The 16640-nt window shown below is 41.7% G+C and overlaps 2 protein-coding genes across 3 annotated transcripts; both read left to right on the top strand.

Annotated features, from left to right (window-relative positions):
- Positions 1–564: 564 nt before the first annotated feature.
- On the top strand, positions 565–5338 carry LOC130164006 (butyrophilin subfamily 3 member A2-like). The gene is made up of 5 exons (XM_056368363.1): positions 565–764; positions 3027–3395; positions 4140–4353; positions 4527–4562; positions 5227–5338. Exons 1-5 carry the CDS (start codon positions 719–721, stop codon positions 5228–5230), a joined length of 669 nt encoding a protein of 222 aa, XP_056224338.1. The 5' UTR covers positions 565–718; the 3' UTR covers positions 5231–5338.
- LOC130164005 (Fc receptor-like protein 5) lies at positions 5227–12363 on the top strand. Of its 2 annotated transcripts, none has more exons than XM_056368362.1 (6): positions 5227–5349; positions 6594–9039; positions 9472–9741; positions 9891–10136; positions 10914–11042; positions 11772–12363. In XM_056368362.1, exons 2-6 carry the CDS (start codon positions 9009–9011, stop codon positions 11828–11830), a joined length of 735 nt encoding a protein of 244 aa, XP_056224337.1. In that variant the 5' UTR covers positions 5227–5349; positions 6594–9008; the 3' UTR covers positions 11831–12363. The 2 variants fall into 2 exon arrangements, with proteins under 2 accessions (XP_056224337.1, XP_056224336.1); XM_056368361.1 differs by having other exon boundaries at positions 11769–12363.
- Positions 12364–16640: the final 4277 nt, after the last annotated feature.

Genomic DNA, 16640 nt, shown 5'->3' with positions numbered 1-16640 from the left:
CCCGCGTTGGCGCGTTCTCTCTTTCCTGTTGCATTTGCGCAGGCGTCAGCGGGTGCGTTTGTTTTCGTTAGCTTTCCGGCAACAAAATGGCGGCCTCCTCTTAAAGATCCGATCGGATTTCACTCCTAGGGTCGGAGGAAGACAGCGAGCGTAACCGAGCGTAAGACGTAATGACGCGATCTTTTCCATTGGAAAGGGGTTCTTTTTAATTTTTTGTATCTTTTAAAAAAAATAAAACATTTTATTGAAGTGCCACCGGGTAAAAATACCCCGCCAGTACAAGAGCACAGCGTTACAGTAAAAGTACTGTCTGTAATTAGTCTCCTTGTAGTTCTAGAAATGGTAGATCAACTATATTTTTCAGTTTATATGATCAAAGCAGGGAATCATGGTTTGTTATTTTAAAACGCACTCCTACTGATGAGAAATTTTGCATTAAAAAAATGAAAGATTTATGGGTCATGGAAGATTTTTCCCAGTGTCATTGAACGTATCCTACCGGTGTGACGTCAGGGTAGGGTAATACCGTTGTGACTGGGGAACGTGCGGTCAGTGGCGCGCTGAGAGCCGGCAGACAGACCCGCCCCAGTCTGCACAGCCGCGCTTTCAGGAAACTCTTACTTTTCTACTTTTTATAACTTTTATTTCTTTTTCTTTTATTTTCTTTTGGGTTTTTTTTTTTACGGCTACGAAAATCGGACTTTTTTGTGTGTTGGGGATGTGTGATCGTCTTCTCCTGTTTTCTGCCCTGCTGTGTTGCACAGGTATGTGACAGTTTTTTATTTATTTATTTTAAATACATCTCTACAACCGGTCAGACATGATGCACGTGAATGCATCAGTAATAAAAAGGTGTAAGCATCGATTTAAATGACGTTTCTCCGTTTGAAAATAAGATCAGCCGTGGAGTGTGAGTTTTAAGTGTGTTATTATTCACAAGACAAATGATTTTGTTTTGAAGGACGTTGTCAAATGGCTTCAGTGTAGAAGTGAAGTTGCGTCACACTTTCATATCTAAGGAGTTTGTTACTGTAATCAGAGAAAGAAAAAAGCTGCACGTGCGTAAGAGACATGCCTGAGTTTAATTGTGTGTGTGTGTGTGTGTGTGTGAGTGTGTGTGTGTTTGTGACAGCATGGGAAGCGGTTGACTCACTGAGAGTCTCATGACTTTTAACTCTTCTCTCTGCAGGTTCATAGACAGCAGAAAGTTGGGCTGAAACATATGCAAAAAAAAAAATCGTATTGCAATTATTTCTTCGCATTTAAGGTGGAATTGGAGAAATAATAATAATAATAATGATGATGTGATTTTTGTTGCTTCTTGTACCAAACAAACATGATTTTAGGCCACAGCGTCTCTGCGGCACCACTGTTGTGAATATTGTATTTTAATTGTCCTTTATATGATTGACATGATTCAAACTTGATAAGAGCTGAGGATAGAACTTTACTATTTATTATTTCTATTATATTATATATTATTTATCCATGAGCTGAATCAGGTGTTTACAAGGTGCATGGATGTAGATTTTGGTTTGTTTGGGTTATGTGTTAGTTTATATTTGTGTTTACGTGAAGCTGTATGTACGTATCTATTTAAATGCCACGTTACACGTGGGCTGTTCAGATCTGTGTGAGTGCCATGGTCGATCAGTTATTGGTGTGTTGTTGATTAATAAGACAGATTGTGTGAATGACTTGATATTAACATGAATTATTTCATTAATTCACTGATTCTTCTCTCGACTTGGTTCTTGAGTCAGACCTAAAACTTGGAGCCGGTCACGAATGTTAAAAAAAAACACTAATACAACTTATAAAGGAAAATATTCACTGTCAGACACCTGTAACACTTGGTATAAACCTGTCCCACGACAATCACTACTGTAGGAATGCGAGGATAGCGGTCCCACCCTACTGTCGACGACAAAGGAAGATATTTGGCACCAAGACAAAGATTTGCCTGTTCATACCAAGTCAAGTCAAGTTCGTTCATAGAGGGGCAAATTATAACAGATGTTATCTCAGGTTAAATGCTTGGCAACTGTGGCAGGGAAAACCTGGAGCTGTAGGTGGTTTACAGTCGCAGATCCAGACTCTGCAGCTCCGGAGGCAGAAATACCTGCAGAGAGCGACAGGATGAGACAGGAGAGAGAAACAGGGGTATTAATATGTATTAATGGGGTATGAATGTGTACAGATGGAGAGGCAGAGGAGGAGAGAGGAGCCAGGTGCATCATGGGACGACCCGCAGCATACCAGAGTGTGTTTGTTGTCATTCCCAGTGAAAATCTGATGTTTCTCAACGACTGTGACATTGTGAAATCGTTACACTCACGTGGCCTAATATCCCCTGTGCATCATAACACCACTGGTAGAGCAGTACTCCATCAGAGCAACCGTAATACTGTTAATATGGGCAATATAATCTGAACAAAGTAATTTTCTATGGGTTCTGTATTTGCCTTCTTGTCCTGTAAAGCTCGAGAAACTTCGGGCTGTCTTTGCTTTATGGTTCCAGTTGGCTGAGATTTATTTTCCTACTTCACTGGAAGAACGGTTTTTAGCCGGCAGCTACTGCAGTATCGCCGTCATTATTTGGGGCCTCCCCCGCTAATGATTGGTATTTAGACTAATGCACTGAGTCACTTGAGGTGTCTCCTTTAGTATTATTCGCAGTGCGGAGACAGTTAACAGTTAGCCACATTGTGTAAGTATACAACTCTACCCTTGGATCCTGCCACTTTGATAGATACATAGATAGAAACGTCCCAATAAGGCAGCGAAGTTCACTCTGTAATAATGTGAAACGATGCGTAAATGCGCGGAGAAAAGGCCGAGCGCACCAGTCAATGCATGAATTGCATGTTGTGTGTTTCAGGTCTGAAAAGGGCTTAAATCAAATGTTTCCCGTTTCTCAAGCAGCATTTCAGAACCTTTTTGACCCGTGACAATGTCATATGAGGAAGTGTCGACTGCACATGATGCACAGTCTGGTTTTATTTAAGATTTTGTCTTTTTCAAAGGTGAATCCTCAGTGTTTGATCCGGCAGAGAGAGTGCTTGGTCCGGAGAAGGTCCTGGCCTTTGCTGGCAGAGATGTCACCCTTACCTGTACTTTCAACATCACCGACAGAGGCGACCTTCCGACAGTGGAGTGGTCTAAGGATGACCTGGAGCCGAACGTCATCTTCCTGTACCGGGACGGCTGCGAGACTCACGAGATGAAGAATCCGGACTTCGAGTACAGGACCAGCTTCGTCATGAAAAACCTGAAACACGGAGACATCTCGTTAAGGATTTCCAACGTGCGGCTGTCTGACGCCGGGAGATACCAGTGTATGAGGCTCTGGAAGAATGCCCCTAAAGACATTACAAAAGTGGAGCTTAATGTGGGTACGTCCAGTCAAGTGTATTTATATATTTATAAAGGTTTTGCAGCTGCTTTATAGTCACCTACAACTTCCCTGTTTCTGTCTGAGTCAGATCCAGACCAATCCATTCAAGCCTGAGCCTGACCTAGTGATTCATTCAGGCAATAGCCAAAACATGTTTTCCTTGCTGTTTACCTCGACCACGCTCACAGACACAACAACACGTACATGCTGGTTCTGTCCGGACAGAAAGTGTGATCCTTCATCTGGCTGCGTAGGATTCGTCCCAGTGTTTCAACAGGTTCAGTTGATCAGATTATCGATGCTGAGTAAAGGCTTTATAAGGCCGGACCACGTGATCGCCAAGAGTAGAAGCAGAAGATTATAATTGACTATGATTTTAGATCATTTTGCAAATACTTTTGATTTTTTTTTTTTTTTTTAAAAACTAAAATCTTCTTTGGTTCCAGTTTCTCAAATGTAAGGATGTACAGCTCTTATTTTTAAAATCAGTGTATCACTGTATGTTTTATCTGGTATCACTCTCAGGTGTGTTTCTTTGTTTTGATCTTTGATTAAATGACATGAAGCTAAATCCGCAACAACGCCGGGCTCCACCCGAAGGAGTGTGACTATGACTATGGTTGGGTGTGATACATAACCGGTTAATTATTTACTTTTGCTGATGCCGTTCCTGATTTCCACCTGCACGGTATGAATGGAAAACACTCAGAGGTAACACCCCGTGTAATTCTTGTTTTCACAGTTTCGATGTCTGAGCCAAAACTCTCAGTGGTTCCTCACAAGACCGGAGGCGTGACGCTGCAGTGTGAGGCGAGGAGCTGGCTGCCAGAGCCCAAGATCATGTTTCTGGACGATCGGGGAAACGACCTTCCCGCTAAAGAGCCAGAAACACATCAAGATGAGAGTGGATGTCACTCCGTGAGACGACAAGTGACTCTCCAAACCGCCACTAGCAGGTTCAGACATAGTTTATCACTCTGGCACTGCACTCTGGGAAAACCTTCCAACAGTAAAATGATATAAAAGTGCAGTTCACCAAATGCAAGACAATCTCTTCCACAAGAAAACAATAACAGTATGATTCATGAACTAACTGCACTAAAGCTTTATCTGTCTTTTTCCATCACAGGGTCATCTGCAGGGCTCACCAGTTGGAGTTCAACAGGTCTGCGGATGTGGAAATCCTCATACTAGGTAAACTGGAGCTTTAGCAACACACCTAAATTCACATTTATACTGTAAAGGTCCCAAATTTTCTTCTTCTTCTGTGTTTTATTTGACGTATTGATCCATGAGAAGATATATTTGTGGTTTTTAAAGCTCCAAAAAACATCTTGGTGTAGTTTTTCATCTCCTCTAAGAGATCTAATAAAATATACCAGATTTCAGGTAAAAACACTCAGAGAAACCAAATCCTGTAAAGGTTTGGATGGTGGGTCCAGGTGGGCGGGGCTTGGTGACTGCTTTGTTGTGACATCACAAAGTTCCAGAAGTCCTGACGGCTGGTTTTAAGGCTCAGTTTCTGAATACAGGCTGTGTGCATTTCTCTGTGGACTGAGGCTTTGATACTTTCACAGTATTAATATAGAAGCTAGAGCTGATCTATAATCACACTACACATGGACACACACCTTTACACTGGATGAAACCGTAACCATGCAGAGCCCCCTGTGCCATCCACAGGTCGTTTCGCTGTCGGGCCACATTTAACCTGCCTGCAGCAGCTGATTGAGCAGATTAGTCATGTTTTCTCCTTGTGGTGTATATAGTATTTATGAAATATCAGAATGCGTGTTTTTATATCAACAAAATGTTTATTCTCATTTCAGGTGACTGCACGGGGCCCTGCTCTTGTACCACAGAGATCGCTGCCACAGGGGCCACTGTATTTGCAATCACTGCATTAGCCTGTGGATTAGCTTTCTTATTATGGAGGAGATGTGACAAAACTGGTAAGTCACTGACTGAGACTTGCCTCTGCCCTGGGAAGCTCAACAAAGCAGTTCAACATCGCTCAGGAAGGGAACCGTTAGTCATGAGTCATTGAAACAAGTGAACAAACCACCGTGGAAGCCAGAGACCACAAATCACTTCCAGGTGGTTTGGAAACTGACACCTGATGTTAGCGTCACCCTGGTTCCCTCGACAAAAAGCCAAAGGCATTTTAACATCGGGGTTTAGGCCATAAACAAACTGCACCACAGTTACATCTCTTCAACATCACCAGTACTAAACACGTAGTTTGATTTTGTAGCTCTCACCTCCTCTGCAAAAGCCACACAACAAGACTGTGAAGGTGTTCGGCATGAGGACGTTTAACGTCCCACACAACCTCTGTCTTCTCACTTAGACACTTGTAAGCAACCCGCTTATTTTTAAGAGACGTAAAAGCTTAAAGAAATCACAGTTAGGGTATTAACTGATTTATTTTATGTTGTAGAATAAAACATGAAAATGTCTTGAGCTTTTTTTAACCACAGACCATATTTCAGCCATCTAAACAGAAACACATAGACTTCTGGACGAGGGAACCGGAGGTTGTGACTCATTCCTGCGGCGCTATATTATAAACCACTGTGGAGTGTTTTGGTTTTGGATAAACCTTCAGACTCACTGATTTGTTACCAGTCTTCCTGCATTGTATTTACTCCCTGAATCCCCTTTTTTTTATTTTGATGCAGTGCTGGTTTTATTCTGAAAGGCTGGAAAAACAGAAAGAGATACTAATCCCTTTTTGCACAAAAAAAACTGCTGACAATTACATTAAATACAGCAGGTCAAAGCTGAAGCAGAGGGTGGGTCTGAACACTGTGATGGTCGTTAAGACCGGACAGTTATCTTTAGCATTCAACATTTGGCTAACCAGAATTAGCTTCATTAAAGGAGCTATTTGTAAGTAAAGGATTGAAGTTTGATGCTGAACTCACAGCCTTTTCTTCTAAACTGGTAAATAAACAGCTGTTAATGCTGATGTTGGCGATGTAGCAGTAGAAAAACTTATAAATAGCTCCTTTAAAACTGGTCCAACTACCTGACTGCTCCTACGTCTAGTCCTGTCTGACGACTTCTTTCTGACTTTGTCACATTGCCAAGTTTCAGCAATTAATTTGGTGTGTGGGAACAAGAACTTCCAAACAAACAGGATCCAATAAACATCAGCATTACTAACAGCTGGTTTGTCTTTATCTTCATACAGCAGACACAGAGAAACTCCCAGTGACCAGACAGGAGTCAGGGGAAAGCTCAGTCAGCGGTGCATCTGAAAATCAGTTGCTCCTGGTGCAGAGAGAGAAAGCTGACTCCATTCAGCATCTCAGGTCAGAGCTGTGTGAGAAAAACAAGACCATCATCCAACTACAGAACGACTTAAAATCTCTGGTTGTTTGCCAGCACAGCCAGCCAACATTAGTTCCCTCCAGATCCTCACAGATGGTCCAAGAACCACTTGTCAGCTCCAGTCTGGAGACCAGCATCTCACCCAGTGACCACAACCCACCACCAAGTTACTCAAGCATCAGTAACCGTCCTGGATCTGCCATCGAACCCCAGAACAAGCATCAAAAACCTCGCCTCCAAAGGCAAAACAGTGTCCCAGCATCTGCCCGACCGATTCAGAAAACCGTTCCTTTTAACAGCAGCCCGGCTTTTTCCTCTTTTGATGCTGAAGCGCCATCCAGTTCTTCTTCAGTAGTAAACCCAGGTCGTATCGGTCGTTCTATGAGCGACTGTAGCGCTCAGCCTGCTCCAAAGCACCTCAGGTCTCGGCAAAGACACTCCATAGCTTTTCCTTTATCACCATCGTTTAATAGCCACTACTCTCCTCTGACAGATGTGAATGAAGAGTAAGAACATGCAGCAGTGAAGGTTTCAGTTCTGGATTAACCCCAGACACCTTGGAAAATACAAACAAACATAATCCATCTAGAAACGTCTAGTCAAGTTAAGAGAATAAGCTTTTTCTATCCTTCATGCCTTTATATACAAGAGCTCAGGTGTGTGCACATGTAAACTGCAGGTGATGATGGTTCAGTTTGCCTCAGGCACAAGCACAAATTCTAATTGACTCACTGTCATTTTGCACTTTCAACTTTAGGTCTTTCATCTGAGAAAATCTGCAAACTTTTAATTTGGCCACTGAGCTTCATCTGTGAATGAAATGATTTTCCTTCTGCACCTTATTTCACTATTGCATTCTACTGTATATATTATGTATATTTATAGGAAAATGACTCAGCAGGTTTTCAGATCTTAAAGGACACACGCAGAGGAAGTTAATATGGAGCTGTCAGTGCATGTTACCTGCTGAAGTATAAACCTGACCACTTGTTACACATTTCTACAAAAACTAATTAAATATATGTATTTATTTTCTCATGCATATTATAATGTGATATTTGATATTTGAGGTTGTTCATTTCTTTAAAATAGCTACTTACTGATTGGAGGTAAATTTTTATATAAATTTTAGTTTAAAAATTGACATTTTTGTTTATTTTTTAAGCTTCCCTTTTGTATGTCCATGACATTTGGTTATGAAATCAAATAAAGCTCTTTGTTTAATTGTAGTCTCACTGCACTTCCTTCATAGAATCCTAGACATAGACCTGGAAATAGATCCAGAGCACCCCCTGGTGGATAAGTGATGACGCTGCACTGTTTTGCAGCATGTCCAAACCCTACTGGTGTTTTCAGAGGTGAAAAGTGAGATTATGATCAATCAGATTAGACAGCAACATAGACATCTGATACAATGCAATAAGTTCACACTCATTTCAAGTTACTGAAAGACAATCTGAGGTCTGTAGGAGGGAGCTGGATACATGAACAAATAAAGACAAAAATCGCCACATGCACTCGCTGGGTTTTTCACTTTAAATCTCCCTCCAGTGTAAAGGTGTGTGTCCATGTGTAGTGTGATTATAGATTATAGATCAGCTCTAGCTTCTATATTAATACTGTGAAAGTATCAAAGCCTCAGTCCACAGAGAAATGCACACAGCCTGTATTCAGAAACTGAGCCTTAAAACCAGCCGTCAGGACTTCTGGAACTTTGTGATGTCACAACAAAGCAGTCACCAAGCCCCGCCCACCTGGACCCACCATCCAAACCTTGCAGGATTTGGTCTCTCTGATAAGAAGAAGCTCTGATAAACCCCCTATACATTACCTGCTCAGACACACACAGTCAGAAAGCAGCTGCTGAACATAGTGGAGAATTTAGCAGCTAAAGAGATTTCCCTCAGGAGCAGGTGGAGACCAAAAACAGAGCTAAAAGAGAGAGAAAACTGTGCTTAGATTCATCAGGTGGCCACAAACACATGAATAACCACGTCTGCTGAAAGTGCAAATACATCTGTTTGTTTTTCTAGTCAACCACTGCAGCTTCTTAGAAAATTGCTTCATACACCAAAAAGATTTTTTTTCTTTTGTGCATATTTAGTTTTTTTCTTCAGAGGAAATCTGAAGGAAGTCTTGAGGCGTTTCACACAAGCGGCTGCCATGACAACAAACGCAGCGACAGTGTAAGTGCTGTATGTGAGGGTGGGGTTTGTCAGAGAGGAAGTGCAGAGATCAGATTGTCTGTCTGTCCATCAGTTGTCGCTGAGACAGGATGCAGTTCACACCGTTCTGCCTGATGCTGTGTGAGTACAAATTCTGACATTTATTCACTTTCTTGAAAATAATCTCTTTTTTTTAAACTGCTTGACATGTTGACAGATATTTTACTGTCACTGATCAGTGTTTCACTTGTTGATTTTCTCATTTGGCTTTACTGTTTGCATTTTTCTCTTCATTTCATCTTGCGTCTTGATCTATTTTTCTTTCTTTTTACTCATCTTTTCCTGCCTCCCTCACAATTTCTTTCTTTTTGTGCTTTTTCCTTGATATTTTTTAATCTCTAAGATATTTTTCCCTCTTTCTTCCCCTTTGGTTGTTATTTTTTTCCTGCTTTCACACTTCTTTTCCTACTTCTACTATTTGCTGTCTGCTCCTTCCCTTTTGTTGTTTTCCTGATTTCTTCCCTGCACTCCTTCCTTCCTCGTCTTCCTCTCTTCTCTGCTTCCCCCTCCCAGCGGCCTGTATTCGGGTCAGCCCTGACAGGTCTCAGTTCTTCAGGTACGACACCATCACCATGAGCTGCGAGGATGTGCTGAACTCCACCGGGTGGAAGGTGAAGAGGAAAACACTGGAGGGCGGGGTCAGACCCTGCTCCTTAGGTTGGGGCTCCACCTCCTCGGGGTCGACTTGCATCATTGGAAACATCTACCCATCGGACGGCGGGGTGTACTGGTGTGAGTCTGTGGACGGGAAGCAGAGCAACGGTGTCAACATCACCATCACTGGTACGGCACACAACACTGAAAACAAGTGGGGTGTTTGATATTATCCTGCCTGGAGTTGAGCTGAAAGCTGCATTTAATCCACATCAAAATCCACATATAGGTTTAGGATTATGTTCGAAATTAAGAAGAGTTTCTTTCTTTTTGTAAAGATCGTACTGTGATCCTGGAAAGTCCCGCCCTCCCTGTGTCGGAGGGAGCCGCTGTGACTCTGTACTGCAAAGCTGAGACGCGCTCCCCCGACCACGTGTTTAATTTCTATAAAGATGGCCGCCCCATCGGCAGCAGCTCCACGGGTCAGATGACCATTCACAGTGTTTCCAAATCTGATGAAGGCCTCTACATGTGCAGCGTTTCTGGAGGTGAAGAATCAAGAGCCAGCTGGCTGGCTGTTGAAGGTGAGACGACCAGTCTACAGTTGCTATATAACTGAGAAAATGGCTGACAAATATACTATATGAACTTGTTGGGAAACAAAAACCTTTAAACTACCTTAATCACATATCCAGTACACCTCCGCAACACCTGGAAACTGACTTTAAAGTGTGAGATCTTTGACCTCCGATGGCCAAACGTCTCATTTGACTGCAGTGAGGTAGTAGCGTACTCGAGGGGGCGTGTCAGTACAAAGTGACATCACCACTGGATGTGGTGACGGGGGCAACAGACATGAAGCTTTCAACCAGGGGTCACTGCTTTTCAACCTGTTATCAAAGATATCCATGGAGGTTTTTGAGAGCAGCCCCCATTTTCAAAATATTTTCATCCCCAACAGAGAGTCGCTTCCCTAAAGGGTTAAGAACCAACGTTATCCTAAACGGATCTTTATGCACATCGTATATGTTTATTCACTGTCCCTGTTTCTTCATTTTCTTCACTTTGTTTTTATTTTTTTAACGTAAGCTCTGTAAACATGGTTTGCTAGTACTTTGTAATATCTATTTGCAAAACTGTTGTACACATCTTTCATTGTATTCTTTTGTTTTGGTCCACTGTCTGATTGAAAATTGATTTCTCATGAAAAGATGAATCAAGAGACCAAACAATCCCACAAAAAGTTTATACCTATATTGCAAAGTTGAAATACATGTGAAGGAAACTATAAAATTATGAAATGTGAAGTTTCTTTCTTCCTTTTATTGGGACAGTTTTTAAAAATCGTTTTATCTTTACAGCTTCATCCTCATCTCGGACTGCTTCATGTTCAGTTTCTGTCTTGAAAATCATGTTTCACCTGCTGGTGGGAACTCCTTACCTGCTGTCCACCATCTTACTGGGACTCATTTACAGAGACAGGAGGAGAGGTGGGTAAACTCCTGTGAGACAATCTTTCTTCTACTAGCTAATTCTAGCTAATCATATCAGGCTAAAGCAACAAACCACCTCAGTTAGCAAGCTGCGCTATCGGCTAGCTAAGTTCTTTTATGTTTACCTCTTGTTTAACTTCTGCAACATCTTCCCAACCTTCAACAGTGAGTGTTTGATAATCAACTGTCGCCTGTAGAAAGAAAGTGATATAAAAACACTCAGGTGTCGTCAAAAAATGTTCACTGGAATCATCCATTACGCGGATGATTCCAGTGAATATTTTTTGTCACACAATGTGGAAAATAATTAGATTTAAGGCTTTTCTCTTGAATAATATGTGAACCACGTGACTGTATATAAACTTTTACACACATAAACCTACACGTTCAACCTGATTGACTCAACTGGCATCGAACCTGCTCGTCTGAGACACAAAGAAACCCTAAAGTTAAATTGTCACTCTCAAGATTTCATCAGCTTTTGAAACTAATAGGTCGAGATGCCAAAGACATTCTTGACATCTTTCTCTGGCATCTCTGTACCTTTTCTCTGCTGAACTACTACAAATCTGTAAAGTGGAACCATCCTACAATCATGACAAACAGATTGTCCAGGTGTTTTTTCAGCTATTAATCAGACTGTGTTTAAACAGAGTAACTGCTTGCTCTTAAAAGATAGAAGATAGAAATTTAACCACTGATGATGTTTCTTTCTTTGCGCAGCAGCTCAGACGGTTGCAAAGAGAAGAGGCAGCAACGATGTCATCATGGATATAGTCGTGTAGCTCGACGAACCAGTAACAAGCGGCCAAGAAATTCTGCATCGCTTCCGACCCTTCACCACAGGAGATTCATTCATTCATTCAAGGTCAGCAGAGATTGTTGTGAAGAGTTTACAAAGACCTCGTAGACGTAATGACCAACAAGGTCCTACCATGTTCATCGTCCTCTTTTCACATGCCTTCCAAAATATATATATATATACATATAACCATTACAAAAATGACTGAGTGTCCTGATCTGACGCCTCTACGGTCAAAGTTTAGGCAACTAAAACCCCATGGTTAAGGTTGGGGAATAAACACTGTAAAAAGTAACCAGATGTAAACATACATCCACAAGGAGTGGGATTATATAACAATGATGTCATCTAACAAATGATAAATTATGATTAAATTGGTTCTCATGCTTAACAGATTAACGTTAGTTTACACGAAAGGCTACATAAATTGTTAATCAGTAATCAATAACCTCCCTGATACTTTACTATTTCCACTATTTCCAATGTCAACAATGAACCATTAAACTCAAAAAATAATGCTTTAGTCCTGTCTTTATTACTAACAGTATTCTTGTTTATCTAGGGCAACAAACTGTCTGGGTACTTCTTGGGAAGCTCGAGCACAGTAGTAACTGACGGTAATAACTCTGTTCAGACCTTTTCCCATCAGGCTGTTGGGGGTGGGACGGACAGAGGTCAAGGTTACGTGGTATTTTAGTAGATGAATCAAACTGAAACTTGGCTGCAGACGAAAACAGATCTTTGAAAAGTGAACGTGATTGTCCCTCCAATCCACTGTGGACATTACAGTAGTGGTTTCCAACGTGGACGGAAGATTTCCTTTTTGTTCGTAGGTTTTTTTAATGCCACATTCTTTAAATGTGTTGACGAGACACAAGATGCAAACACAGAGAGAACTAGCTTAGCTTAGCTTAGCTTAGCTGTGTAATTGTTGTGTGAACTGCTGTTGAGTGTGAAAAGGAAGTGGAGGGTCGTTTGTGTGAGGTGTGAAGTTTTTACCTCAAACGTCTTTTGTTTTGTCTTTTTTTTTTGTTTTGTTTTTTCCATTTGACATTTAATCTCTGTCCAGAATTTACTCAAAACTTTACGCAACATCAGAGACACGTCTTTCGCTGGACAATGACTCACTTGTGACACCAATAACTTCTGTAAATGGCAATTTAGCTTTAGTCTTTTCTCATATTCTTATAGTATAATATAAATGTTACTTTAAATTACAAACAGGAAAAGCTTATTCGTATTTATTTTCACTGATCTACTGAAATGGCCTGATTTTCTGCCTGTGTGGGTCGGTTGTGGTGAGATGGAAAGTATTGAAACTAGATGAGTGTTATTTCTCAGAAGTGAATATATGTAGAGGATGTTGTGCCATTTTAAAGCCCACAAACAGGCCAACAGAAAAAAACCATTATAATAATATATATGCCCAGTTTAAACTGAAAAATCTGTGAAATGACTTCAAATTAAAAGAACAAATATAACTCTACTGGACAAAGGTAGAAGCTTGTGCTTTGGCACATTTCATTTGATTAAATAACCTGTATTATGCGGTTTGCAATGCGATTGGAAACTGCTGAGGTTTGGCTGCTGAGTGAAGCTTCTCTCTGTTGTTTTCTGTGGTTAAAACACAATAAATCTGAAGTCTGAGAGTGAACAGCGTCTCGAGCGTCCCTGATACAAACTGTTGTATTGCTAGAATACAGAGCTGTGTAAATGGGTCACGACGGTGCAGTGACCACTTCTTGGAACAAGTTAAGAAACAAACCTGAAATTAATTTGAAGCTAAATGGATCTGTCATAATGAAGGAAGAGATGATGTTTTCAATGGTCACAACAGGAAAGTCACATTAGAAAAATCTTATATAAATCAAACAACAATAATATAAAATACGAAAAATATCATGAGATAACAAGTAATATTTGATTGAATACATCATGTTGATGTTTCGATAAGATAAAAACGTACTACACCAAGGGAAAACAAAGGTAACACATAAATGTAAAAACCTTAAAGGAATGGTTCAAGATTTTCTTTCTACCTGACAGTTAGATGAGAAGATCGATGCCACTCTGACATTTGAAACTGCTTGATTGTAAAAACATAAGTTCCCCTGCTGCCTTAAAGAATGAGTTAAATGAACTTAGGTTGAATATTTGATTCAAAATCGTTTTGAATATTGAAAATGTAATATCAGTGTTAAAGGTTAAAGGTTTAAAGGACAATAAAGCAAAGTGGATCAGAATGAATGAATCACCTGTATTTAAAGGTCGGCATTTATTTTCACATGTACAAGGAAAAACAGGTAATGATACATTATGCTCAACCTAGGGGGAACCTGAACGTAGCATTAAGTGACTCACCTCAGGGTAAAGGAGGTGTTGGGGAGCGTACAGCCAAAACAACAAACACAACAATAGATATTTACATTATGTACAACAGAGGTCCAGCTAACGAGACTAAAACAGCGGTCCCTTCGCACAGCACAGCGTGGCACAGCGTGGTTGGGAGCCAGGAAAGAGGCATCGACAGGCACCAGTTTTAAGGAGGCACCATCAGTCTCCAGTTCAGTCACCAGCAGCTCAACATACTGGGAGAAAGCACACTCACATAACAGGTGAACAGCGCCACCCTCAGACAGGGAGGGAGAACAGCACCAGAAATACAAAATCACACTCAAATACAAATACAAGTTTAGAATATAGACTGTAAATAAAGATGGCCGTAGCCTCCGCGACGTTACCCACAGGTTTCTGAAGAGCGGCTTTGAAGCTCAGAGTGAGCTGCTCCACCATCGTCATCTTGGCAGCGTCTGACTCCGCCCCCTAACTCCCGGCTAATCCAAAAATGGACAAAGAGGAGGGGCGTGTGTGGAGCTGAGACTTCGGTGCATTCGGTTTGCTTGTGGTAAACATATGGTCACGCACTCAAAAAAGGCCACGCTCTCAATTCTCCATAACTTAAGTCCTTAATAAAAATGTAAACAGGTGAGTTACATAAACAGGTGTCATGAAGGAGGAATTAGCTCTAGAGACCAAAACAGTTTCTGTACCAGGCTGTAAACATGTTTATTTCTGCTGTAAAGTTGGACATTTAACATGGGAGTCTATGGGGACTGACTCACTGTTGGAGCCAGACTCTAGTGGTCGTTAGAGGAACTGCAGTTCTTAGCACTCAGGAATTGATGCTTAGTTTAGAATCAGAGTCACAGTGAATAGAGTGTCTCAAACCTCCCTGGTAAATGCTGTTGGACGCTAGAGATTGAGTCACATTCTTCCTGGGAATGTTACAAAGTTGTAGTAAATATACGTATATATTTACAACATATATATAGTATAATATTTTATCTAGTGATCTGTGGCAGCAGGACGATTTGGACTGGATCCAGACTCCTGCCTCTCCAGCATGATCAGAATATGGTCCAAACACAGTTTTCAACCATTAAAGTACATTTACTTAAAAACAAAATTTTTATACTCATCATATGTCATATTTGTCTGAGGTGCTGTAAAGAGGCTATTTACAATGTTTTCTGTTGTCTTTAGCACATCATGGTGTGAATATACCGGGTGCATTAGGGGGTTTAGCAAGAAAATCACATCAGTGAAAAGCACCATTTCATAGAAAATAGACCTGTGCCAAAAAATCTGTCGGTCAAAAAAAGACAAAAAAAAGAAATCTGCTATATTAAAGGTAGTATTACAAAATCATCATTCATATATCAAAGGTTTCAGCCCTCAACAGAATAAATGGCATATTGTTTTTACATCACATTGTTTGAAAAAATGGATGAAACAGTAAAATGATTAGTAATTATTTCAAAATAATGGATGGAATTAAAGCCTCCAAACATGGTGGCTGGGTTAAGAGGACCAACAGATATGCTCAAGTACTAGTGTTTTCCTCCTTGCTGCTGCTGCTGGGAGGACAGCAGCGGCTGCTGCTCCTCCTCCTCCTCCTCCTCCTCCTCCTCCTCCTCCTGCTCCTGCTGCTGCTGCTCCTGCTGCTCCTGCTGCTCCTCCTGCTCCTCCTGCTCCTCCTGCTGCTGCTCCTGCTGCTCCTGCTGCTGCTGCTCCTGCTCCTGCTGCTGCTGCTCCTGCTGCTGCTCCTCCTGCTCCTGCTGCTGCTGCTCCTGCTGCTCCTGCTGCTCCTCCTCCTCCTGCTGCTGCAGCTGCTCCTGCTGCTGCAGCTGCTCCTCCTCCTCCTCCTCCTCCTCCTCCTCCTCCTCCTGCTCCTGCTCCTCCTCCTCCTGCTGCTCCTGCTGCTCCTCCTGCTCCTCCTGCTGCTGCTCCTGCTCCTCCTGCAGCTGCAGCTGCTCCTGCTGCTGCAGCTGCTCCTGCTGCTCCTGCTGCTCCCGCTCCTCCTCCTCCTCCTGCTCCTGCAGCTGCAGCTGCTCCTGCTGCTCCCGCTCCTCCTCCTGCTCCTGCAGCTGCTGCAGCCGCTGCGGCGGCGGCGGCGGCGGCTGCTGTCTGGTGTCAAAAACCAAGGGAATTCATTAGAACCATCCAAAGTGGCTCATGAGCATCTTCTGTTCTTTGACCACTCTGATCAACATGTGGTCAGTTAGATTTAGGGCCCCATGAAAACATATCGCAGTGGCCCCCACCACCAGAGGCCACACCAACTCAGAGAGTATAACAGTGTGCAAACAGTAGAATTCACTATTTAATGCAAGACTGATACCTTCTATAAGAAAAGTGCTAAAGTCATCTTTTTTAGTTTAGCATCATTTTAATAATGAATAATGAAAGATAAATATAACTTAAATGTACATGAACCTCCTCAATTAAACATC

The sequence above is a fragment of the Seriola aureovittata genome, chromosome 23, assembly GCF_021018895.1.
Source record: "Seriola aureovittata isolate HTS-2021-v1 ecotype China chromosome 23, ASM2101889v1, whole genome shotgun sequence".
NCBI lineage: Eukaryota > Metazoa > Chordata > Actinopteri > Carangiformes > Carangidae > Seriola > Seriola aureovittata.
This window is presented reverse-complemented; position numbering and strand designations above follow the sequence as displayed.